This window comes from Syngnathus scovelli, chromosome 1 (genome assembly GCF_024217435.2).
Source record: "Syngnathus scovelli strain Florida chromosome 1, RoL_Ssco_1.2, whole genome shotgun sequence".
Lineage (NCBI taxonomy): Eukaryota > Metazoa > Chordata > Actinopteri > Syngnathiformes > Syngnathidae > Syngnathus > Syngnathus scovelli.
This window is the reverse complement of record NC_090847.1, coordinates 25,630,680-25,658,117: the sequence shown is the minus strand read 5'-3', so window position 1 is coordinate 25,658,117 and position 27,438 is coordinate 25,630,680. Positions and strand designations below refer to the sequence as shown.

The following is a 27,438-nucleotide window of genomic DNA, read 5'->3' as shown; positions in this document are numbered from 1 at the left end:
ACAACAATATCACAATTAGTGCCGGTTTCTGCATTCTAATATTGCGCTACTGGCCTCCCGTCCTTCTTGTTCAGAGTTTTGTCATTTCATAAGAACTGAGTTAGGGTTAAGATTAGGTTTAGGGTAAGTGGTTGGTTCGAGCCAGAAGTTAGGGTTACTGTATGGCAGGGGTGTCAAACTCATTTTTTTCGTGGGCCAAATTGTAGTCATAGTTTCTTTCGGAGGGCCATTATGACTGTCAACCCAAATAAATGTATGAGCACCTCATATTAAATACAGTATAAGCTACAAAACAAACCGACAAATAACTCAGACTAGTAAAAACTGGTCAAAATTAAAAAATATATTTTTTTTTAAAAGTGAAGACAATTTGCAATTCTAATAAGGACACCCGAATTTGATCCACAATTTGTTTTCGCGGGCCAAATAAAATGATGTATCTGGCCCGCGGGCCTTGACTTTGACACCTGAACTGTATGGTTAGCATAAAGATAGCTAATGCTAGTTGTGTTTAGTGTTGATATTTGGGGTTAGAACGGGGTTCAGTTGGTATTTCTTAGCTTTACAACTCACACTGGTCTTTAGAATACTCGCCATAGCGTAAATCCGACAGTTTGAGTTATTCTATACGGCGTCCATTCATCACAGCGGAGATCCGAATGACAAACGGTCAGATTTGACTTGTCTGATCGCCCCTTTTCCATCTTCAAGCCGCGTCCCCCGGCAGCCTTTTACTCCTCCATAGAAAGCCATGATATAAATGTATATCTTTTTATGATTCTCAGAAGCGATGATATAAATGTTATTTGCTCGCAGACCGCTGCGCCGTAATTAGCTCACTATTGTATGCGAGGCGACGATTGATAGGGGGATTAATCTCATCAAAATGTTAAGCTTTTATAATCTTCTCATGGACCCCTTTTACCCTCTCATACATAATAAATGTTGTTAAAAGTCAGCCCGGCGGAGAGCTAACAGGCGTCGGCTAGCGCATCGACTGCCATGCATGCCAAACAACGATGAGCGGGTCAATATAGGTCAACTCTTTATGGAATTTCTGCCCGTAATGATTAATAAGGTTAGCGTCGTTGCGGCCAGTCGAATGCCGGAGTTATCTGTAAACTCCATTGTTGGGTTTTCTTTGAATTCCCAGTGCAGAACGAGCCCGCCTAATGAACAGCCCGTCATTGATTGGCAAAGACAACAAGAATTGCTTTGTTCCTTTTTTATTCCTTATCTATTCAGGCGTTTCCTGAATTGTCTCCCAAGTCGCCACTTCTGGCAACTCGGCACCAGTGTTGCATTTAGCCAAGGTGTCGCTAATGAGCGCCGCTAAAGGCCAGGCTCCTGTAATCTTGTTTATGTTTTGGGCCCCGGCGCGGCCAGCCAGCTTTGTGCCGGAACACAGCTGGAGAGTTTTTTCCGCAGTTGTGGCGTAGCAGAAATAATTTGTCCTGCCCTAACACAGGTAATTTGCTAATTTATGCCTGACGTTTAGCGTTATCATTGCTGAAAGTTACGTAAAATGCTAACAAGCCTTACGTGTGGCTTTTGATGGATGAAACTTTTCAATTCCGACGCTAGCATTGCGTCTAATTAGCGTACAGTAGCTATCCCGACGCGATGATCAGGGCTGGAAATATCTGCATACATGATGTCATAACGACCCCAAGGGAGATCTAATTCGGAAGACGTTTTTAATTATACTGGCGGGATGAAATTGAGCAGGAATGAAGCGATTTCTACGCATTGATTTTGCCCTCTTTGCGTTTGTGGATATACTGCAGGCAGGCAGGGAGAGACTATTGTAACCTTCTCTATCGCTGCACTGCAGGCAAACAGGGAGGAGGGCTCCGAGGGGGCTTTGCCCTCCCCTCCATCCTCCAACCCCGTTTACATGGGGACAGCATGTGCGTCAAACCTCCCTCACATCCAATTAGGAAATGCCATCGAAATGAAAAGGAACGGCGGCACATCTGGAGAGAGGCTACCCAAACACTTCACCTTGAGACTAATTTGGTGTCTTTTGCTTCGGACATCTTTGGCACGACTGCCTGAAGCGGCGATGACAAGGCCTCTGGGCCGTGCCACCGTAGAGTCGGATATGTTTAGACTTAGGGTTAGTTCAGGGGTGTCGTACTCATTTTTGTCGCGGGCCGCATTGTCGTTATAGTTTCCCTCGGAGGGCCAGTATGATTGTCAACGTCTTCTATTTACAGTATAGGCTACAAACCGATGAATAACTAGTCGATGCAAAATTTGTCTTTGCGGACCACATAAAATGATGTGGCGGGCCGTATCTGGCCCCTGAGACTTGAATTTGACACATATGGGTTAGTTGGTAAGGTTAAGTTTCATTTCCTTCAACCTCTTGTCAACCTCTAATCCGATTGTGTCCTCACCACCTTGCAGGTTCCTCGACACGATCCGTCGCTTAAGAAACAGACGCCAGCGTGGCTTTTGTTTGTTTGTTTTCCGACGACATCGCCGACTGTTTTCTTGAGAACTTCCCCTGACCGCCAGTCCCGCGCAGTCACACCAGCAGATGCGCCAATTGGTCATGCAGAAGAAACCCCACTCCGGTGGCCATCTGTCTCGCCGCGTCTGTTAACGCACGGCGACAATTTGTTTTCACATACAACTTTAATGGAATGCAAAATATGCCAAACTCATCCCATGACCCGGTAAACCTCATTCCGAAATCTCATTTCCCGAGCAGGTTAGATAGACTTGGAAATATGCTGACTGCCAACATATGTTGTGCGCAACGGGGGGTTATCTTCAATAGATTGTTGGAATGAATTCATTTACTGGATTCTGGTGAAATTTGACTCAGGTGTCCTGATCCCAAGATGACCCTAAGAAAAGCAACACACCAAACCATAATAGGTTTAAATATTTCAAGAAACATTCCTGCGGTTAGAGTCAAGCTAGGCTACAATCAGTCAAGAATACAAAATTCCACCATATAGAAGATTATTATTTTAACTCTGGAATTTGGTTTAGCGTCAGGATTGGGATCAGGATTCCACGAGGGGTGTTGGTTCACTAGAGTCCAGAACTTTGCGCTTAGCCGCTCGTCCATCAGTTTTTGTTCTTCACTATAAAACCGCTTTCGAAAAATACAAATTTTTCCTTGACAAGAACATGACTGAATCTAATCTAATGATCCCAATTCAACGGACAATTCCGTCGGTTGTTGCTATCCAGATTTCGTCGAGCCAATCCGGGTTGTTGTTTGGCCTCGTGTTTTATTCAAACACAACATGATTCTCCTCGTTACTTGAAAGCAGATGCTGTCAAAATGCTGCCCTAGCATGTAGTAATGCGGCGTGGACTTTCCCGCGGTACGCCGATGCCTATCATTCCGTGCCGCCGCTCCCTCCGACTTTCTCCTCGGGGCTGCGTGTTTAATATGAATCTACAAATATGATTTAGTGGACAGATAGCCTTGAGGCCTCGGGAGGTTTCATCGGCGCTGCGCTCCCGTGTGTTGTATGAAACAGCCAGCATATGTAGGTGAAGGTTATCTCCGATGCACTCCACGCAGAAACGGACATTGCGGCCCGCAAGCAAGTCGAGAGGTTTAAAGGTTAGTGTCCGAACGGTGACATCATTAAGTACGACTATCCACAACTCATGTATCATTAATTTGGGTCTCGCCACAATTGCTTATTACATTTCAACAAAGACGTTGGCGCGCTATTGGTCTCTGATACATGAACTGCCGGATAGATTTATGTCTGAAAGGAAGGCTCCGTTTTTCTTCACGGTGGCAGTATTTTGGGTTTAAATGCTGTCGGTAAGTCATTGCTCCGCAGTTCAGCTGTTTCATCAGACTGTGCTTGGCGGTTGTTTGTTGGGATTTGTTTTTTGTGGGGGTGGTGGACTGTAGATTGATTTGGCTTGAGTTTAGGGTTATGGTTCAGTTTAGGGTTTGATTAGTTTTTGGTTTGTGGGTTAGGGTAGGATTGATTTTATGGGTTAGTTAGGATTAGGTTACCGCATTTTCCGGACTATAAGGCGCACCTAAAAACCCAAAATTTTCTCAAAAGCCGACAGTGCGCCTTATAGTCCGGTGCGCCTTATATATGGACCAAATTCCTAAATTTAAACTGGCCCGAAGCATTGTGTCATGAAATCAATCATAAGTGGCCCGCTGAAGACTATGAATCATGAATCAAAAAGACTATGGATCATTATTTTGTGATTATAAAGTAATTTGTTGTGTCTGAAGTTGAAATAAAAAAGATAAAATGGAGAATGATTAGATTTGGATTAAAGATCGGACATGATGCATTAATGGTGTGCCTTATAGTCCGGTGCGCCTTATATAAGGACAAAGTTTTAAAATGGGCCATTCATTGAAGGTGCGCCTTATAGTCCAGTGCGCCTTATAGTCCGGAAAATACGGTAATTGACCAGTTAGGATTAGGTTAGGTTTTATTAGGTGTTATTTTTGGTGGCTTCAAGTTTGTGTTAGGGATTAAGGTCCTTCATGTGTCTGTTTTTTTTTACTTTTAAAATTGCAACGTCAGTCCAGTAAATTCAGTACAATTCCCTCATATTCCTACTTTGTTCCCTGACAATTGTATCTTCTTGTGGCCTCATTTAACTGACTTAAATTCAGTAGTCATCTGCCTCAGTGCGGCGGTATGAATGGAGATACGGCTTTTCTTTGCGGGAGGCATTTGCTTTCTGATGGCATGACTCACTCGATATGAGCCCGCCACGAGGCAGACAATCTGCAAACGATTTAAAGTCTGGCTCGAGTTACGAGTCGTTTACTTCTGAATTGTGTTTTCCGCTGGTGTGTGTGTGCCCTCGTTCGCCCCCCCCCGTCCCCTACCGCAATCCTGACCCCCACTCCGCGTGCAATTTGACCCCAGGCAAGTTCGGAGGCACATCCTTGGCGATGGGAGGGTGCCACCGGCGTGTGTTTCCAATAAAGCCTGTGTGTACGTGTGTTTATTTGATTTTACCTGTGTGTGCTGGAACGCGTGGGCTCAATAAGCATGTGTTTCGCCGGTGGGAGGGGGAGGGGGTCCGAGGCGGCAAGGACATGGCTTGACAGGTGTGTGCGGAGAGCCTGAAAGGTCCGCACATTTGGAATAAGCAAAAGCACAATGCGGCTATTCAGACGCAGAAGGAGACAACCGAGATATCACAGAAGCCTTGTGAGAAGGAGAAAAAGTGGGGGTTGAGGGGGCGGGGCTAATTTTACAATTTTATTATATTGTCGTTTGTTGCTAGATGGTAGTCATAATTTTTTTTTCCACAATGAAGTTGAGACTTTACAAGAATAAAGTTGTTGCATTGTCTTAATAAATATTAATTTTATGAGATAAAAGTTGTACTTTTACAAGAATGAAGTTGCGGCTTTGCAATATTGAAGTCATACTTTGTCAAGCATGAAGCTGTGGCTTTTATGAGAATTAAGATGCGGTTTAATAATGTCGTAATGTTGACACGGAGGAAGTTGAGGGAGGCTTTAAAAAAAATGAAGTCATACTTTTGCAACAATGTTGCAGTGTTTTTCTAAAAAAGAATATTCTAAGTCATAGATTCATAAAAATAAAGGAAAGTCATACTTTGACAACAAGAAAAAAGTCGAGTACAAATCAGAATTTTATAAGATGAAAAAAAATCTAATTTTTACCCAAATTAAGTAATTTTTTAAATCAAAATAATTCGTGATTTTTCCATAATAAAGTTATACATGAACAAAAATTAATTTGTGGGCATCATACCAATGAAGTCAAGGCTGTAATTGCGATCCCGAAGATGATGTCATTATAAAAGAATTTCCTTTCGCGGCTCGGATGGCAACATTCTTCTTTTAATACTACAATTATATTCTTATAAATCTCACATTTGGACTTTGTTCCCATTCAATAACAACTTTATTTTCGCCCTCCTATGACTTAATTGCAGGAGTGTTTTATTGCGTGCTTAAGTGATAACAAGTCTATCGCTGCCTGTCTGTGTTTTCTGGCATTTTGCTGGCTTAATCTTAAAGTCTTTGCTTCCAGACTTTATTTGCTCTTAATCACTTTTGTGTGTGTGTGTGTGTGTGTGTGTGTGTGTGTGTGTGTGTGTGTGTGTGTGTGTGTGTGTGTGTGTGTGTGTGTGTGTGTCTAACTACACATATGGAGAGCACTTGCATGACTCACCAGCCCGACGATACTAATCCTCGTCTCGCAGTACTCGTGTGGAGTGCGTCCTCCCCCGTCTTGGCCCGTATCCGAACGGCCTTGACCCCCGACCTTCGGCGGAACAAACGCTGCCAAAAGTCGAATGTTTATTGTACATGCGTATGACGTGCACCTCCTCCCCATCCCCCACATCACGTCAAGGAGGACCTCGGGTGTCAAGTCCCCACTCGTGTCACCTGTACAATTTTCCCCTCTATTGACTTTTATGTTCTTCTACAAGGTTGATCACAGTGCTCGGGTATGCACGTATTCCAAATAAAGACAAATGTGACTCGCATAATAATATTCCGCAGCCACGATAAACGGCGTGTGTGCTCAGTTTTGACATCTTGTTTTAGAAAGGAGCCATCGGTGACTGAGTGTGTTACACATGGGCGAAAAAATGAAGTTGCGGGAAAAAGGAGTCTTTACTTTAGAGGCCCGTCTCAATTTTATGAGATGAATAACAGTTATAGGACGCAAGTCGGAATTTAATAAGAATGAACTTGTGGCTTTATAATTCAAAAGACTCAAGATTCACATTTTGTCATAGATTTGCGAGGAGAAAAATAAGCCTCTCAAGATTGTCATAGATTTGCGAGGAGAAAATTGCGAGAAAAAAAATGGCATAGCTTTGCGGGGAAAAAATGGCAAAATAAAATAGCCATAGGTTTGCTAGGAAAAAAATGCAAAAACAAATATTAGTCATAATTTTGCGGGGAGGAAAAATGCCCCAAGAAATCGGCATAGATTTGCAAGAACATTTGCAGAAAAAAAATTAGTCAGTTTTGTGGGAAAAAAAAAAAAAATGCAAAAAAAAAAATTGTTCTACTTTGCGAGGAGAAAAATGCCCAGAAAAATTGCAAAAACAAATTTCAAGTTATAGAAAATGGATGGATGGATGGAAGTTATAAGTTCTGGATATATGAGAATAGTCACACTCTGAAAATCAAGTTGTATCTTTACAAGAACTACCGTATTTTCCGTACTATAAGCCGCTACTTTTTGCACAAGCTTTGAACCCTGCTATGAATCTCTCATACTTTTTATGATATTGTATGATTTGTGCATATTCTCTTCCATATTGAAATGAAACATTAAAACACCTGAGTCTTATAGTCCAGTGCGGCTTATATATGAACAAAACAAGATTTTCCTCGAATGTTAGCTGTTGTGGCCTATATTCAGGTGGCCATTATGGCCACTATTCAAAGCTATTTTCCTGCATTATGGGATTGTTAGGATGCTCTGCGTTTACTTTGAATCACACCAACCTGTCAATTACCGTGTGGCTTCAACAGGGTTGTTTCTTTTGGCCCACTTGTGCCTTTAGTCGGAAGCGGCCGCCAATACTCACTTTGTTGCTCACACCGACGAGATGCCCCCCCGCTTGGCGTTCGCCTTCCGCCACCGCCGCCCGACTCTCAGCACATTTTCCACTCGGCTGATAAAATAAGCCACACTTTGATGAGCTTTCGGCAGGCCCGCGGTGCTTATGGCTCAGTAAATGCTTTTATAGAGAAACGCACGGCAGGCTCTCGACCGGGATCGGCCACACGGCGCGTTCTCATATGTTCTCGTATGTTTTTACATTTCCCGAGTTTCCTGACGAGAGCTTCGTGATGGGAGGCACCCCGGAAAAGGAATATTTGCAATTTTTGCCCGGAGGCCGTATGAATGTTTGCCTGAGTAGTCCGTGCTTCTTTTCATCTTGATAGTTTGACTATGTTGTGTCCTTGATGCGGAAAAGGCTTTTAGAGTATTGAGCGGGTGAATGGCGTAAATTTTCTGCTACACTGCAGAGAATAAATACACACTTTTCTTTAAAAAAGCAAAAAAAACTTTATTTCTTGTCTGTGTTGACCTGTTGTTTATTCGTGTCACTGAATAGCGACTTTTGTTGGAAGATTGTTCATGCTTGACTTTGAATTATTTCTTTACGTTTCATTTTCAGTCTATTTGACATGAGTAATGTATTTATTTAAAATGAACGAAGAGACTTTAAAGTGCCAGTGTATATTTTAGCTTCACTTGTAGACATAATGTACATCAAGTAAAACAAACAAGATTCAAAAAACCCTGCTGTGATTTTTTTTTTTTAAATTACATTTTCAAACAGGTTAGAAATTCAGCTTTACTGATGCCACATCTGGTCTCAATTTACTAAGTTACACATTTAGGAAAACAAATATAACTCACCAAAGCAGTTTTCTGAGAAACTGTGTGTGCACTTTGGACTTTTACTCTCTTTTTTTTTTTTTTTAATCAAAATCAACACAGCCACTGTCATCTTTACAAATGTCATTTGAGTTCATGACTAAAAAAAAAAAACCCTTTGGGAAGAAATTGTGTGCCGGTTTGCAGTATTTGCGCTCTTAAAAAACTCAGGAGCTCAGATTTACAGACGCCACTTGAGCTTTTTTTTAAGACATCAGTTAGTCATAGAAACTACAAGTGATAACGGCGAGACGGCCCGACACTAATGCGGACATAGTGAGGGGAAAACAACACGGCCCCTGAAAGGTGAGTGTGGATGGCCGCCATTAAAATGCTAATATGCCGTACGGGATATTTACTGCGTGGCGCTAATGCACTTTAAAACAGGCTCTTTGTCGCTCAGGCCCATCGCCGAACCCCCGTTGAGCCTCAATAAATCAGCCATTAAAAAGCCGATGCGACCTGGATTTACAAAGCGGCGCATGGCGGCTTTGTCACCGCTGCGGGAACCGCCACAGATTTATGAAGACCTCACTTCATAATTGCTAACAAAAATAAGCCCCCACCCCCAAAAAATAGACAAACACGCATTTTTCGTAACTTTGTTCGGAACAGTGACAGAAATGTCATCGCAAATGTGTGACCTGAACTGTTTGGGATCTAAACTTTGACCAATAATACATGATAACAACTAAAAATTAAAAAAAAAGATTATTACTTAATTTACAAACAGTTATTTAAAAATATATATTAACATATTTGTATTTATAAGAAGAAGCATTAAATTAAACAAGAAGTACTGGGCAGGCTAACGAGTTAGCAAATATGCTAATTCGCGATCGTGCCAACACGCGAAAACGTACTTCTAAAGGAATGTAAACAAACATTTGGAGCAATACTACATTGTCCTAAAGGTTAGACACATGTTTCCTCAATTTAGAAGTTTTATTTTGACTTTTAAATGTTTTTTTTTAATTTGGGGGAAAAAAAATCCGTGATAAACGAAACGCGAAGTAGCGAGGGATCGCTGTATTTGATTTAGGTCCCTAGAAAAACAATTATTCCTCAAAATTTAAAAATTGTTCCTCAGATGAAGTTATCAATAACATTCATTTGATACATTCTCAGTTTGAATAATATATAACATTTGAAAAGTTGTTCTTTGTGTGTGGGCTTTTTAGGATGGATGGTGTGGCTTGGTGATGCGGAAGGTGATGACGGACAACTGACGCGGCGAGCTCGTGCCAAGGTAGGAACTTTGGTTGGGCCCGCACAAACTATACCATATTTCGCATTCCCTTCCCAGTGGCCGTGCATATTTTAGCCGCATACATTGTTTACATTGCTCCCCGAGCCCACCATTGAGGTTTTATGCTTGTTTTTTTACGATGCCGTATTCAACGGGAACAAGGCATAAAAAGTGGCACCGGGGGCGAAAATGCCATATCAGCTCTTTTGATAAGTCAACGGGGGGCTCGTATTGTGTTTTCACGACAGCGCGGGGGGCTGGCGGCTTTCGGAGGGGGGCTACCCACGCTCGGCTGCAGACGCATTCCGGGGTAATCCCATATTAGTACACGTGAATTCATTTGCATTTCAAAAATAAAAAATAAAAAGAAGAAAGCGCAAGGGCGGGAAATGTTGCTGACGAAGGAGTAATGTCATTAGGCGCAAGGTGAAAATAAAACATTTGAATAAAAGCGAAAGTGGTAGGACACCGTAAATCTGCTTCGAATTTTTGCCAACGTCTCGTCCTCGACATGTCTCGCCCGCCTCGCCCAAATCAGCCGCCATTGAAAAAGACTGCACTCACTTAGCTAGCTGCTAACGCCGTATAACACGTTGTCAGTGTAATTAATTAGTTTTGTTAGCATCTTTAATTAATTTGATTGATTTCTGGATGACGTGTCAATATTGTTGGCAACACTGTGACGGTAATATATACCGGCACTCGGGAAGACGAGTCAAGTCAGCCGGCACGCTAACACAACGGCGTCGGGCCTAGCATGAACAGTTGTTGCTTGACGGTACACATCAAATGAATGGGTACTGACAGCAGAAAAAAGCTTTTTTTTTAAAAAAAAAAATCCTGCAAGGAGCTTGTTCTTTGTCAAATCCTTTTTGCCTTTGAGCTTTTTTCAAACTTGACTTTCTCTCGTCATCTCACCGGCTGAAATTACCTCACAGTGTGGCGTTGCTGCCAAGTTTAAGTAGCCAAAGACACCTGAGTCAAAATGTTAACAACACGTTTACAACCATTACCAACAGTTTGCTCATCGGGATCAAATGACAGACAAACTCTAGCGTAATTTCATCTGGCTGCTGTTGTCACGGCAACGCCACTTTGCGCATTGATGTGTCTTTATGAGCGTGGCTCTTCATTAAGCACTGTGTGCCTTCAGACAAACATGGTCACTTAGAAGGCTTGTGATGCTCGACTCGGTATCCGTGCGACGCGACCCGCTGCTTCCTCGCCTGCTGCCGTTGCCCGGGTAACCAAAGCGACCCGGCGGCTCTGGGCGCCGTTCAAATCGGTGAGCGCACACTGATGCTTAGGGGGCCCGCGAAAAGGTTTCCCTTTCAATGCAAACGACCTGTTTTGCATGATTTGGTGACACCTGGGCTGAAATCCCCATGTGCAAACAAATGGTGCCGCTTTAAGATAACATGAGGCAAATTTTAATTTCCTCGTAGGGTATTATGGTTAACAATTGGAGGCTTCTATGGGCAGTCATGCAAAGTTGTGCCATTCAAAATGAAAGATGAGCAAAGTGGCTGCATGGCTTCCTGTTTTGTGGGTCTACTACACATCACATGACTGAGATGCCTCCCAAATTTTAGGTTGAAAACTCAAACTGGCTGATTTTGTTGCATTAAATAGTGTGGTCGTAAACCAAAATGTCAGCTTCAAAGCAACATTTTCAACTTTCAGTTTCTTTTTTAGCTTTGGATCTTTAGACTTTTTTTGTGGGTCCATGCATGACAGAGAAGCCTCCCAAATTTCAGTCTGCATTTTTTTTTTATTCCTGCAGAGAGCTTGTACTTTGTCAAACACTTTTTAATTTTGAGCTTTTTTCAAAATCAACTTTCTTCCAGCGTTTGATTGGCTACCAAGGATACATTTCATAAGCTTTTTTGTGAGTCAGGCCTGACTGACTAGATAGTTAGGTGCTGGTGTTTTGGTTAGCAACATAATGCAGCGGTCGACAAATTCACTTCTAAGTCCATGGCCACAATTTGAAACCTAACACGACTCCATGGCCTTTCTTTCAGGTGAAAAACATTTTTCATCCAGCTCAAGTATAAAGTGGAAAAAAATCCACCGACTAAAGCCGGATGAATAATGATTGCACATACTTTGCCTCGCCCGTGACTTCTTTTTCATTTTCCTTCACCCCGTTTCCATTTTAAGGTGAGAAATCCCAAATCCTTTCCCTCGAAAAATTGCCTGCCACTCCGCCACAACCGGGTAACGCGGTGGTGGGGGCTTTGGGGGAGGGGGGTGGGTGGGTTATTGTTGAATTTGCTACCTGACAAGCAGCGGTAATCAGAAGCTGTCGGGTGTGAAGTGTCCTCTGCTGCGAGGTGGACACGACGGAGGCTACCAGAAAAAAAAAAGACTGCGTTAAATCCCGTCTCGGCTGGCAAAACGGTTGTTTGTCAGGTAAAAGAGGCTTGCTGGAGTGCGTCGGCGCAGTTTCATGAGCCCCTCATCATCATACATCACCGTCAAGATCCTTTTTACATCCCCCCCAGTACCAACATTGAATTTCCATATTTGCTCAATCCCCTGCTCCCAAAGCCGTAAAAACAACTACCTGCGGAAATTATTGATTTGCATCTGTTTACCTCTGCCGTAAGTATCCCGACGGTACCGTCGTACCCGTCTGTACATTTTTTTTTTTTATATTTTATTTTCATTATATCCCTAAGCCGGGGCGAGAACGAGGGAGGCTGCAACCTCGTTCCGCCCTCCGCTGGATTTTTTTACGTTAAAAATGAGCGTCAGGCACTACAGTGGCGAAATTTGATTTTAAAGGTGCAAAGTAAGATGTGCTGAAATTGCAAAATTGTATTTACTAATGTCTCTGCTTCTGATTGGCTGACATGACCTCATAGTCACAGGCATCCTTTTACATCCGATTTACATATTTGTTAAATTTTACTGCTCCCATAGCTGTAAAAACAACTGCCTGCAGAAATGATTGATTTGCATCTGTTTATCTCTCCCGTACGCAAACCTTTTCTCCTTTTTTTTTTCGCGGGAGGACGCAGGGGGGAGGCTGCAATGTGGTTGCACCCTCCCCTGAAGTTTTATTTACAAGCCCAGTCTGGCAATAAAGAGTGCAATTTATGACTTACTTTTTAATTAGAAATAATGTCTTGTAGCGTTTAAGTGATGGATGGTTTAATCAATATATAGAGCGAGCCGGGCCGATGATCAACGTCCCCGCCGAGTAGCCTAACTTAACACTTTACCTTTCAGGAGAAATATGCACTGTTGACTTTCTTTTCTCGCTCCGCTTCTCCGTCATCACTGTCGAGTGAATCAAGCTTGCCCTGTCATGGCGTATTTAAGCAAGTATGCAACCTCAATGAAAGCTTTTTGCGGAGGCGGCGGCTTTAAGAAGGACAACTTCTTGACGCCGCATCGGCTTCAATGCGATGTGACAAGCTGGGAGGAATTTTGTTCATATTCGACTCGCGCTGGCAGTTGCTCGTTACTTTCTGAAAAAAATTCATGAGAAGTAGCAAAAATGCTCAATAGAGACTTCCTCCTTTGGCTACAAGCTTAAATTAGTAAGATGCATAACATTAATAGCCTCAGTAAGATGGAGCCACATAGTCTTTCTTAATAAGGCACATAGCAGTATCTCAAATCGTTTTTCCTTGTTGAAATGAATGGAAATGCCATTAATCTGTTCCAGCCTTTCTTCCTCAATTACACAAATGTTTGATTTTGTTGTATAATCAGCAAAAATAGCACTCCAAACTTTGTTGTGCCGAGTTGACACTCACTTGGAAATCTTTTGTGTACCCTTTTTGGCCACCGGGGGTTCAGTACAGTAGAGTCATGCAAAAAAAACAACAAGAGTAGACTCGACTTCTTTCACTACTACTCAGTAAGTTGCTGTTATATTAGTTGTCTTTGATAAAGGGTTAAGAAAACATGGCTGTCGGTATTTTTGCATTGTCTGTCTGCATGTGTTGCTTCACTGTTTGTGTTCAAGTTTAACCGTAATGCAAGGTTAGCGAGGGGCTGTTTTTAAAGCAACATGGATTTTTTAAAAATATATAACGTGTAAATCTTTGTGTTGTGTATCTAGTGTGAAAGTAAACCTGAACTGCCAAAGGTAATTACTTTCATATTATATTTATTATTCATAAGAAGCGTCGGTAAGATGTGAAGTGAAATGTAGCAGACCACCTAGTTAAAAGCTAACAGATGAGCTAATTTTAGCCACATGGACACAAGCCGGTGAGTATCACCCTTCCTTAAAGACCAAACACAACGGCTTGCTTTCACCCTGCTTAGCGTTGCGTTCACCGCCCCGAGCCTTAATAAGAAACATGACACAGATCCTCGACTATGCTCTAGTCAATGCTTAACTGACCCCGCGCCGTCTTGACCCGGCCTTTTCGTTCTCTCCGCCATTCCTCCTTCTGCTGAGCTTATCAGTCGTCTTTTGTGCAACTTTAGTCCGCAGATAAGCCGTATATTGGTGCCGGGGTTACTCACGTCTGTCTTTGTTCATTCATCAGAATCCCACTAATTCCCTCCCGGAAAAACGTGTTTTCCCCAGAATGCAGGTGTTGCGGGGCACGCCTGATCTGTCCCGTGCAAACATTTAGTCACCAGCGCCAGCTTTTGTATTCCCGTCGAGCTCGGTTAAACCCCCCCTTCAATATGTACACGCTCGGTGGAGAGTACACATGGCTAATCTCATTGACGGTGTAAAAACATTCGGCTGATAGGTATGCAACGTGAGCCCGTGATGACAGACGAAATTTCTTCCGCTTTTGTCAAACGCGCACCTGCTTTATTTCAGGCTGCAAAGACACGCGGCGAAAAATCATTCCCATGTTTGTTCAGAATTTAACTTGCATACACACGATATATTTGCATTAAATCTTGAAGAAATGTTTTTTTATGCGATAAATAAAATTAAAGGTATTTTACCCCCAAATAAAAAAGAAAGAAAATGAAATAATTTGTCAATTTTAAAAAGAAAAAGAAAATATCAGAAAGAAAAGTCAGGTTTTTTTTAGATTTTTTTAAATTAAATATATATATATATTTTTTTTCCTGCACTTGATAAATATAGCAACTAGTTAACAGCTGATGGGCTGTTTCCGAATACACAGTAAGAACTGAAAGTTGGACCGGTCAAATAAGAAAGAAAGAAAATGAAATAATTTCTCAATTTTAAAAAGAAAAAGAAAATATCAGAAAGAAAAGTCAGTCAGTTTTTTAGATTCTTTTAATTAAAAAAACTCATTTTTTTCCTGCACATGATAAATATATCAACTAGTTAACAGCTGATGGGCTGTTTCCGAATACACAGTAAGAACTGAAAGTTGGACCGGTCAAATAAGAAAGAAAGAAAATGAAATAATTTTTCAATTTTAAAAAGAAAAAGAAAATATCAGAAAGAAAAGTCAGTCAGTTTTTTAGATTTTTTTTAAATAAAAAAAAAACCTCATTTTTTTCCTGCACATGATAAATGTATCAACTAGTTAACAGCTGATGGGCTGTTTCCGAATACACAGTAAGCACTGAAAGTTGGACCGGTCTAATCGGCGTCCACATTGTCCGTTATGCCCGATCGTGTTTCCTCTCTTTTATCAAGCGAGCTACGCGAGACAAGCCGAGAACAAAAGAGGAACGTCTCGCGCTCAGTTTTTTGTTGTTGTCGTTACGTTTTGTCTTTGGGCCGTGTAATAGCATCCCCTTGACAATAATTGGGTGTGAATGAAACACTTGTGCTGGCCTCCAGTAAGGTTCACACAAAAAAGGCGGAGCGGCGCGTTGGTTGAACGGACAAATGCTCGCAATGCAGGAGCTCCCGGAGATTGATTGAGAGGTTTTTGGCGGGGGCTTAATTGCGCCGCGCGCCATCTGCCTGGCTTCCGGAACCTGCCGGGCATGTGACAGGTTCCAGCGGAGTCGCTGACGAGCAGATGTGCTCGCCGACGACATCATTCGTTCTTACTTTACCTTCTCGTTTTTCACCAATCAGGAAATGTCTTGAATCGAAACCGAGAGAAACGAATCGGGGACGAGCTGACATTTGTTCGAAGCACGCCATGAATACGATAAATCCGATTTGGTTTCAATAAGGCACATTGGCTTGGGTTTAATGTAATTTGCTGAAGCAAAACAGTTTGTGTTGTTTCTATTAGTGCTGCCATTGATGGAAGCATTTGCATAAATCAAAGCCCCCCCCCCTCCTCCGCACTCAGATTCAGTTATGCCATAGAGATGATTGGCAGATTTACTAAAAAATCCTCAATCAATACATTAATTTCCTGGCAGAGTGACGGCCGTCTTGGGAGATGTGCTCAAATGGCAAAATGTTTTTACTCTAATCAGGAGAACCCAAAGGAAATTCCAAATGCAAATGGCTATCAGGATTTTCAATGTGTGCTTTTCTATGTGCTGATGTCCCTGTGTTGTTTCACAAAATGGATTCTTTCGCTCTTCAGCTCCATTCTATTATACATATATAATTTTTTTGCCTCACCAGAATAAAAAGAATGCTGGGAGCCACCTGACTGGATGCCAACTGTCCGGCTGGGCATTTCCAAATAAGGTAATTAATTGCATTTGCATCCCGAATCTATATCATACATTTAATTAAATAAATGTAATACATTTAATTAAAAATTATATTAGTGCTATGTGATCACCCGTCCCCAAAAGGACAAAGAATTAAAACATATTGATTAAAATATGACTTTTTTATAGCAGATTTATGAACTAAAAACGTTTAACTGAACAATAGACTAGGGAAACATCTATAAAAATTAAATTGAAAATGCACTATATTTGTAAAGTGAAAATAAAATAAAATGTGTGCTGTGAGTAAAAATATAATAAAATGTAATCTAAGTCAACAAACTAATATCACTGCATACGATTAATAATACGTACAACTTAAGAAATAAAATTCATGCTGTGTTTTTAAAAAAAAATGCTACTTCATGAAATAAAATATAATTGAATTCCATTATAAACAATTAGATATATTTTTTGTAAAAATCATCTTTTTGTCCAAAGGCTGCTTGGCCTGCACTCTGCAGCCGCTCCGGTCATTACGATTCAGCAGATGCACTGTTTGGCACAAGGACAAAAAAAAAAGTTAGCATAATTTATTCAAAGCCGTCATGAGTGTTTGAAAAATGGCATGTGGCTTTTTAACTAAATACTATAGACAGACTCTGGCCCGCACATATAACTGGAGAAAACTTCATTCGTCCGCTCCTGGTAGAATTGATTCAAGTTCCTGAATTTGACGCGGCGTCTCTTTCAGTCTCGTTGCTCGTCTCGGAAAGTTGCCCTTTGTCCTTCTGCATTCAAATGGGGACCGTGTTGGCCAGTGCAATAATAAAAAGCAGAATCGTTTCTATATTGAACAAATAATAGAGGAGAAGACCGCACGTATTGTATTCAAGTCTACGAATGCGGCTAGACGGCCACTACGATTTCCATTAGGTGACATTATAAGCCGGCTATGTCGATCCAAATACAGCATTATTAACTTTACAAAGGAACGCAATTTAAAATATAATATTATTAAATGCATTCTTGCGCAAGCTAAAGAGCAATAAATAAGTCTACAATCTTTGCCTGGGCTCGAATCAGCTCAACTACAATATTTCGCCTCTGGCAGTGGAGCGAAATGGGCTTTTAAAATCCTAAAGCAGACGTTTCCTCGGGGAGAGGCGCATAAAACTGTTCCCGGAGCATTCAGGTGTGTCCGTAGAAATGTGTCGGCGTAAATCCGGTTTTTCATAATCGCCCCGAGCCGTTAAAGCCACGCTGAGGTGTTCCCGATGGAACAATGTCGGACATATCTGGTTGCGGTGTGACACAATGTCAAACAATCCTCCGGTTTCCTGCTTTGAAAAGAGCAAACTGGCTTCTGTGGCATCCAAGCCCTTGAAATTGGAGTCGTAATTGCTCCTCACTTACTTCCAGGTCAAGTCGGGCCTCGAGAGATGTACTTTGCCTTGTTTATTTCTATTGTGCCAGCTAACTGTCAAATGGCACGATGGAAACGTCATCGTGGAGAACTTCGCATGAATTACACGACGCGTACGTTGCTTGCGTCAACAAGAATCCTACCGAGTTCTTTTTTTAAGTGTGACTTAGGTCTCTATGTCAGGGACGACATCTTTCACAATCTGGAGGAAAAAAAAATTCATCTCGGCTTCACGAAAGAACCTTGACACGGCAGAGCAATACAGCGCCCGTAATAATTGCAAAGAAGGAACCAAGCGCTCGATTTATCAGTCAATTTACGTTAACACTCTCACCCGTGATCGGAAGCTTGGGGTTGTGACGGAAGGAACAAGATCTGGGATACAAGCCGCCAAAATTAGTTTCGTCCGCGGGATGTCGTGGCTCTCGCTTAGAGATAAGGGGGCAAATCGGCGGTCATCCGGGAACGGCTCGGAGTACGGCTGCTACACCTCGGTATCGAGATCTGGATCATGTGGTTGGGACGCCTCGGGACGCCTCTCAGACATGTCCCACTGGGACCAGACCCAAAAGTCGCACTGTGGCCGATTCTCAATTGGCACTTTTGTCCGTTTTTGTCATCAGTCACGGCAACAAATACTTTTGCAAGGAATACCCGAATGATGTTCTTGTCAATTACTCATCAGTTGGTGTTTAGTGAAGCCTTGGCTGGGAAAATATGCCAAGATTCATTTTGGAAATGCATCAAAGTAGGCGGGGTGAACAAGTACACAGCTGTTCTAATTTACAAAGAGGGTTCATAGGAAGTACAGTCTTCGGAAGACCAGATTTAGTGACTTCATCAGACCTGCGTTCTTCATGGTGAAGTGTTTCTCGCAAACCTGGCAGCGTTTTAGATGAAGTGGGAAGTCCAGGATTCTCGGCTTAGGTTGCCGCCCTTGAGACCTGACCCCGGGTCAAAATATGGATGGATTGATTTTATGAATTTCTGATGCGGACTGGTTCAAAGTCTTTTCAGGCATAGCCTCTTGAGATTTTGACTCGTGATCGATATCTCTGCGGAGTTTCATGTCAGCAAAGTGAAATTGCTTTCAGGCACTGATTTTGGTGTTTTGAGAAAAACAAAATAATGATTTGAAGAGGAAAAGACACACTCGGATTACTTCAGGGGTGCCAAAGTCTCAATCAATTTGGACACGAAGCAGAGACCGGTCTCACCAAGCGACTGGCACGGAATTCCTTAACCAGTTGGTTGGGATGGGGAGGGGGGGTTGTTGTTGGAGGGGGGGTCTCTGACAGACGTCCAACACACACACAGCTGACGCCTCAGGCTGGCAAGTGGAATAACATCATCTCGTATTGCCAGGCAAATATCTCCATCGGGAGGGGCAGGAAGTGCGGGGAGAATTCCAGACTGGACAGTTCGGCGACTCGTCGGCAGACAAATTGAACGGCGACATCAGAAAAAAAGCCTCTCTCTGCGAGAATGATGATAGCCACGTCTCATTAAAAGATGAATTAAACCCATCCCGCTAAAAATCTGTTACCATCTCCAAAGTTGAGCGGCGCCATCGAGTGTGATGGATACTCCCGCAACGAGATTGGAAAATGAGTGATGGGTCGCGGCCGACGGGGGAGCGGCGACCTGAGCGGCATCAATTTGGGAACTTGTTTTGAGACAATTTATCGCTGGGATGACTGCGTGTCAGAGCTCAAGAACAAAAGACTACAAGGAAGCCTGTAGGACTGGGAAATCTTTAGAATTTATTTACCTAACCTTTATTTGGGCAGGTAAGGGAAATTGAGAAAGGATTTCCACATGGACCTGCCGGAACACAGTGGAGTTGAGCCAAAGGAATAAAAATAGAAAAATAAATATAAATAAAATATCGTAAAAGAGAAATAAATAAAAATAAGTAAAATAAAAACAAATACAATAGATAAAAAAATAAAATAAAACATACTAAAAATAAATAACAATAAATTATAGTAAATAAAAATAAATAAAAATAAATTAGAAATAAAGAAATAGAAATAAATAAGAAATTGAGAAAGGATTTCCACATGGACCTGCTGGCACACAGTGGAGTTGAGCCAAAGGAATAAAAATAGAAAAATAAATAAAAATAAAATATAGTAAAATAGAAATAAATAAAAATAAGTAAAATAAATAAAAACAAATACAATAGATGAAAAATAAATAAATAAAACATACTGAAAATAAATAACAATAAATTATAGTAAATGAAAATAAATAAAAATAAAACATACTAAAGAAAAATAGACAACAAAATGTACAGGTGTGTGTCACAATGATACTGTTAAGTAACATAATAATATAATTTTTTTATTTTAATGAATGACAAAGGACCTTCCTGGGCCGGCGCGACAACAATGAATGATATTTGACGTAATTATATTTCCGTAATTAATCCCACAGCTTCTCAGTTGAGCTCTTCAGCATTCACACGCAATTTATGACGCAATTGCATTCTTTTGTTGATTGATTCATTTGGCCGCGCTCTCACCGGAATAAACGACTGCGCATTTTCGTCAGCGTTGCGCTCCTCAGTGCTGGCCCGATGCAATTAGCGCCTCCCTGGCTTCAAGTGGGCCCAACATTTGTTTGTGGCACAAGTGGACCAGTAGAACCAAACCGGAGTGCAATTAGGGACTTGGACTGAGAACTCGGTTGGAATCAAATGTGCGGCGGCCCTCATGGACAAGATTACCTCTTATTCTTTCCAGTTTAATCCCTGAGCCCTCGTTTGTATCAATCCAAATCCTTTTCTCCAATTCCATGTTGTGCATTTTTAATGGCGGAGACGGCAGCAGAAGGGCCTAATTCGCCTCGTTCGCTTTGAGCCCGGGGCCAGAGCAGCTTTAGATTACTACACAGCAGTACAAGTGCTTTCACCAAGCCGCTTCTGTGAAGTACTTTTGTATTAAATCAAATGTCAAGTCATTGACATGGACGTTGAGTCATTTAATATATTTTTTTCTCTATATTTCACTTGAATTACAAGAAATGACACAATGTTTTAATTTCTGTCATTGATTGATATTATTTAGACGTAGACCCAGACTAAAATAAAGACATTTAATGATTGATAATTGATTAATAAACATTAAATATATGACTGGATGATTAAAGTACCATATCACTTTATATTTTATTTACTTGATTTATCTAATACTGGCACAAGACACACCCCAAAATGAAAAGATAAATACACAAAAGATTTATTCTTTTGTTTCATTTCGACACTTCCTCCTTGACTTAACAATTGAGGTCGGGTGAAAATCTAATCAATAAATAAGCCGTTTTCCCCAATTAGATCCTGGCACAAAGAAAACTATCAAATGAATGAACAGACAAATTTTATTACCTAAATCTATAAAAATATATGTCTCATAACTTTAATACATGACTGAACAAACTTACTTCAATTAATAATAAATATTCATTTCCTCTCATTAATAAACTGCTGCTTTGATTACATCATTGTGCTGTTCAACAAAAACAGATTTAAAAAAAAAAAAAGAAAAATTCCTGCTGTGTCCTTATTACTGTAGATATAAACTACCCTGGATGACAGCAGGATAATGTTTCTTTTTTTTTTTTTTTAAAAAAAGAGAAAGACTTGCTTGGAATTCAAGGAGCAAAGCGATCTATCATCGGGTGTTTGAGGTCTCGCTAAGATCAGGCACCTCGAGACCGGCGCCGGTGATTCTTTTTGTTCTTGCAGCCCTGAGAGCATTTGCCTCGACAAGAGAGGCGTGTATTGCTCTCTTTGTTCCGAGACGTACCCCATGAGGATGTTTGCCCAGACCAATCAAACTCCATTCACTTCTCGTCTGAGGACCGCCACAACCCGCCGCCTGACTACGGCGAGCTCTTGACACTCGCATGTTTTGGCAGGCGCCTCTTCCCTGTGACTCGGGGGGGGAGAGAGAAAAAAAAATAAACACCCCACCCCCCCTCCATTAAAGACGATTATCTGGAGGAGAGCCTTTGGGAGAAGGGTTAGCCACCAGGAAGCCCTCAGAAATGAAGTTGATGTTTTTTCAGGCGCGTCATTTGAAATTGCGGGAGGCTCGTCTTAAACAAATAGCGGCGAAGGAACCTCTCCGGCGGCGTCCATATTTTGCTTTCCTCGTTGTGACGATTATCGACATCATTGGCGGTAAAGAGTTGGATTGTGAAAACTCAAGTGAAGCAAGATTCCTAAACTGTGGTGTCTGCACCAAATTGGGATGTTTTTTTTTTCTTTTTTAACAACGTTGGCTTTAAATGCACATTGTTTTGATTTTGTTTCCGGGTCAAGAGTTCACCATGTGTGTGTTGAAATGATACATGGCTTAAAATGTTTGGGCAGTGCCTTTGAGATCAATCTACTCTGTTCTGAAGGTTGATTTTGATATTGTTATGAGTCCCCACCCCCAAAAAAAAAGTCCCAGAGAGCAGATGGAAGATGGTATTAACGCGGTAATCACTTCTGGATTGAGTGGATCGCCTGGCTGAGGACGTTGTGCAATTTCTGTTTTAAAGATTTCATTAGATTTTGTGCACGGCATCAGATAATGATATTGAAATGCGACGCGCTGTTGGGATCAGCGCTATTGACATTGGTGTAGCGCTGAGACGCCCAGCTAAAATTGATGTTTGTGTGTGCGTATGTGTGTCATTGCTTTTCCCTCCTCCTCCTCCTCCGCCTTCTTGTGAAATCAGACTGGGAATGAAGTGGAAAATTATGCATGTGGTGTTAGTCAGGAGGAAATTGAGACCTGAAGTCAAATACAAATAAGTCTACAAAAGAAACAAGTGTGAAACTCAACTTTGGAAACAGCCTGAAAACCTTGCGTCACTTCCAAGTCATTCTGTAACCGCCGTGAAATTTCAACCTGTTCCGGTTTCAAGCGGGCTCTATCTCGCTGACAGATTTCACCGCGCTTCAGAATTACTCGACAGTCGTCCTGACATAGGTAAGGTCATGTTTTGCTAGGCCGCTCATCCATCATACCAATAACCCTGCCGATGCTTCTGACCCGGATCTGCGTAAAAACCGCTGGTGTCGGCACAACAGCTCAGCAATATATCGACGGTGGAATCCATCGGCGTTGAGGTCACACCGGTTTTATCGTCTTAACGTACCCCAACGCCTCAGTCTTGGGCAGAGTCATTTCTTCTAGTGTCTGACAAACGGCGGTCGAGTAAGGGTTGCCGTGGTAACCCGGGCCCACCTTGAGCCAATCTGGTGTATGATAATCCCTGCTGTGCATCTTGTCATTTTATACGTGTCATTTCCTCTCATGGATCGAGGTTATGCTCAGGAGGGTCGGCTTTTGGGGAGGGGGCGGGGCGGTCCCATTACTTAAGCCGAGCCATCAGTCACACTCAAGGAGATGATCATAGAGGACCAGTCAGTGTGCGTGCGAGCTAAAGTTAGCGCTATTATCTGTCTGTCACTGGCTGGCTGCGTCGGGGTCCCTCGCGGGGAGCCAATTGTGCGAGCGGATGCCTTGCTGCGCACGTTTTCGAGCTTCTGGGATGTCACAGCCTATTCATCTTCAGATTTCCAATACCGTCGAGCCTCACCGGCTCTTCGCCAAGGAAAAACTCATCTATTCATGCCTATTTGCCTATTCTGTATTGAGGGAAAACTCAGAAGTGCCTAAGTGTATCTGGAAGCCATTTATTTTGTAGGGTAACTGTGTTTAAAATAATGTTTTGTGTATTCCACTGTTTGATGCTTCAGGCCCCGCCTCCTCAAAATCTCATATCTGACCGTTTTGGTTTTAATCACCAATCGCTGAAGATTTCCCTCGGCGAGCGCTCATCAATCAGAACGCCGCCGCAGATGAACCTTCATTATACACCTCATTTGCATAAATGCACACGATTGGCCCACGTCCATGCAAGATAGAGATCTGTCATTGGAATGCGATCCCACTTCATTACGACATGTTCAGAAGGCGGGACTAGGTGTAAGTGACCCCGTCAGATAGCGCTGAGGGTTAAATTGTAAATATTTGTAGACTATACACAAAAGGTACTATGTGAACAGTTTTTTTCAGTTTTTTATCCAATTTTACCCAGTTCCAGATCAAGTAGCTAATCAGGGTCAGGATTCCTTGCAATTCCAAGGCGCTCATCTGGTCTTGCCTGGACTGCTTCGGTTTCAAGTGATCCATCTGAGCGACTGCATCTCTTGTCTTGATCCTTAAAAACCGAAATGAGGGCCGATGTGCAAATATCAGGCCTTGTTTGGACCAATTGAGTCGGTCTAAGTACCTCCGAAGCAACGGGAAAGCCAAATGCACTCTGCGGTACCCTAATAGTACTTTGCCAAAGTAGTGAAATGTGATAAATTAGTCTCCTTGATGTTGCAAAGAAGAGGCGTCACTGGACTTGCAAAACGTTGGCCATAGTATCTAAGGGAGTTATCTTAAATCCCTTCACTCGAGGTACCCTTGAAACGTCAGTGCCGTAATGTATCACACGAGACTCCTTCTGGAATACAAGACACGCTGGCATTGCTGAACTATCTTGTTTTTTTTTCTTTTTCTTTTTTAAACCTCATCCAAGCTGTTCTCATAAATATATATTTTATGATGTGCTCACTTGGCGGCGGGCGCCACTTCCTGTACTTGTTTTCATTTATTTAGGGAGCAAATGAACTACTGTGATAGTCTAGTCTTGTTTTATTGGCATTTCTCAGCGGACAGTCTGTTTTGTATACTCTTGATACACGAAAAAAAAACAAGATTCTTATACCCAAGACCTTTCCTAAACCTTCTGTATTTAGATCCTTAACTTTATCCTAAATCCTAATCATTGACCCTATTCCTTTATCCTACCGCTAAACCCTAACCATATACCCAAGTCCTTAAACCTTTACCTCAAACCTAAAACCTATAGATATACTTAACACAACCCAAACTCCTAACCCTGACCTAATTTACATCATGGTTTCTAAACCCATACCCTAACTATATACCCAATACCCCAACTCTCTTCCGTTGACTGTGACCCTTAAGCACTAACTCCAGATCCGAAACCGATACCTTAAACCCATTACTTAAACACTAACCCTTAGCCCTAAATCCTTTCACACTAATCCTAAAAGCATCAATTCTTTCCCGAACCAGCTTCTCTGATGTTGCTTAAATGGAGTTGCATGAAGTGCCTCCTCTACCCCAACGGTCAAACCGGTGCAGGTTTAAGCGCTGCACCTTGGATTCATAATAGCTGCCCTCCTCATAAAGCCTTTATTATCTCCAACATAAACAATCTGATTACATTAATCTCGGATTTGGGAAATAATCAGGATTAGGATTAGAAAATGGTTACATGCCAGCACAATCATTGCCCCGACATGTCTTGAGTATTTAGAATGGGGGAAGGGGGGTCAAATATGAGTCCCCCCACCTCCCCCCTCCCGCAATGGAAAATGACTCTCTTCAATGCTGTCAGATCTGTCAGCGATCCTTGCATCTCTTTTTAGGGATTATGGTTTTGCGGCAGATTGTGTCTGCCTTTGGATAATAGAAGACCTAATCATTGGAGATCATGCGACACTAATGGGGCCTCGCTCATCAGATTATGAACCATCAGACATTGCGACCTCCTCATTAAAAATATACATTTACTGTACATCAAGACTGAAATTGCACCGAAAATGCGTTAGCCCTCAGATGACCTAACCCCACAAACCCTCCCCATCAATCCAAACCGTAACGTCACCCTAATCCCGTCTGTTGTCTATACATACCGTCCATTATCTGTTGTCTACTTATACCATCCATTTTACACGCATTTTTCTCCGCAGGAGTGTTTGGACATCGCCGAGTAACGAGAACAAGCAACCTCCGCCGCGCTGCGTTTTACTTGAAGGCCTGAGTGCTGAACTCCAGCGTTAGCAGCGGGCGGTACGAGGGGGAGGCCATGTGGACCGCACGCCTGCTAGTCCTTGCCAGCCTCTTTGCTCCAGCCGCTCTGGGTATGTTCAAATCCGGTTTTACTCTTGTCTAAATGCCGAGCCAAGCTTTCCCGCTGTTATTGTGCATCAAAATGTATCACGACTAGGCTGCGATATAATTGTCATTCCGCATCTAATGCTATTGTTAAAAAAATGTATCGTGTCAATAGAGAGAAGCAATTCCCTCTCTTATTTTGGCTCCAAAATGTTTACTGAGAGACAAGTATGTTTATTGTTGCGGTAGAGCCGTTGTGCAGCTGGAGAGGGAATTTCTCCACCTTGACATTTCCCCAGAGATTGCTCGACCTACTTTGGGATCTCTAGTCCCCCCTTTTGTGTGCAAGAATGGACGTGCATCGGGGCGTGTACTCGGTTAGGGGTTAGGGTTTAAGGTCGGGAGTAGCAAGACAAGTCATACAGGGATGAGATAGAGAGAGAGAGAAAAAAACAAAACAATTGTCATCAGGTTGTAACACACACACCTAAGGCATACACACCCGCCCCCTTACTCCCCCTGCGCCATTGTTTTTGGTCACAGTGAATAACAATAGACAAATCAATGCGGCAAACAGCAGGCACATTAATCATGTGTTTGCGTGCATGTAAAAGGCTCCGGGATAGATTTGATATTCTTTCCGCCTAATACGGCCCCGGCCGGCGCAATCTGAGACGGTGGGCTTGTAAATGGATCAGGTCCCTCCGCTTATTAGCGCCCCCTATTGGTGCCTTTGCCAATGACAAAACACTGCTTGTTTTGACGTGAGGACCTTGACAATGAATTGAAAAAACACGTGCGCACGGAGCCGTAAAGCGGCTGATCCGTCGTCGCCATGGCGAGCGATGGTTGCTTTCAAGTCCTATAATTCCATATTTGTATTTTACACTCTGGCGTACCGTATGCGGTCACAGCTGCAGCCACACGATCCACTTTTAATTCTGCCTCGCCATCCCTCTCAAAGGCGTCCTAGGATTTGCCTAATTGAGTTAATTAATTAAACAAATGATTTATCCTCCTGCTGGTATTTGAAAGCGGGGGGTGCTCCAAAGTTGTTTGGAGAGCCCAGTGAGGCGTTGCCGTGTTGTGCGGTGACAAGCAGGTGACTCTCCGAGCACTGCGACTTACACATTAGATTTGCACCTGGCAGTGGGGGAAACAAAACATTTGCATTATTTGCAAATGTTGAGTGACACAATTGTGCTGTTATCATAATTATTAATTGTTGCTGTTACCATTATCGTTATTATTCGCATTATTGTAATTATGACTCTGAACTGTATCGTGAGCGTGCTGGGACTTGAGCATCACGGAAAATGTGACTGCTGAGAGGCATTCAAATAAACGTTGCCTCGAAAATGAATTGAGAAAGTGCGGAGAGATAATGAATTCGTACTTATTAATTCTTACTTCCATATTGAGCATCAAAGCGGGAACGCGAGGATGCCAAAAGACAAAACCTTCACACAAACTGCCAGTGCTGAGAGAAAAGCGATCACACTTGGAATGTCACATATCACACCATATACCGTATTTTCCGCACTATAAGGTGCACCTAAAAACCTCCAGTTTTTTCAAAAGCCAACAGTGCGCCTTATAATCAGGTGCGCCTTATATATGGACCAATATTGAGCCACTACAGCAGCCGTGTCCAAAGTCCGGCCCGCGGGCCAAATGTTCATATATATCTTATATATGGACAAAGTTTTCAAATGGGCCATTCATTGAAGGTGCGCCTTATAATCCGGTGCGCCTTATAGTGCGGAAAATACGGTACTGTCAATACTGAGAGAAGAGCATTCAGGGCGATCCTATTGAGCATCTGAAAATGTATTCCAAGACCAC

At 42.3% G+C, this 27,438-nt stretch overlaps 1 protein-coding gene across 19 annotated transcripts in view; it reads left to right on the top strand.

The window, feature by feature from the left end:
* LOC125977602 (adhesion G protein-coupled receptor L3) overlaps positions 1-27,438 on the top strand; it is a 99,751-nt gene that overhangs the window by 13,238 nt on the left and 59,075 nt on the right. For 15 of the 19 annotated variants that reach the window (XM_049734411.1, XM_049734388.1, XM_049734440.1 and 12 more), the window contains exons 2-4: positions 9,593-9,660; positions 16,160-16,225; positions 25,449-25,619. In XM_049734411.1, coding sequence (XP_049590368.1) covers positions 25,565-25,619 — 55 coding nt within the window. In that variant the 5' untranslated portion in view covers positions 9,593-9,660; positions 16,160-16,225; positions 25,449-25,564. Of the gene's footprint in view, positions 1-5,665; positions 8,718-9,592; positions 9,661-16,159; positions 16,226-25,448; positions 25,620-27,438 lie in introns of those variants that run through there. The other 4 variants (XM_049734511.2, XM_049734503.2, XM_049734485.2 and 1 more) reach the window with 3 other exon arrangements.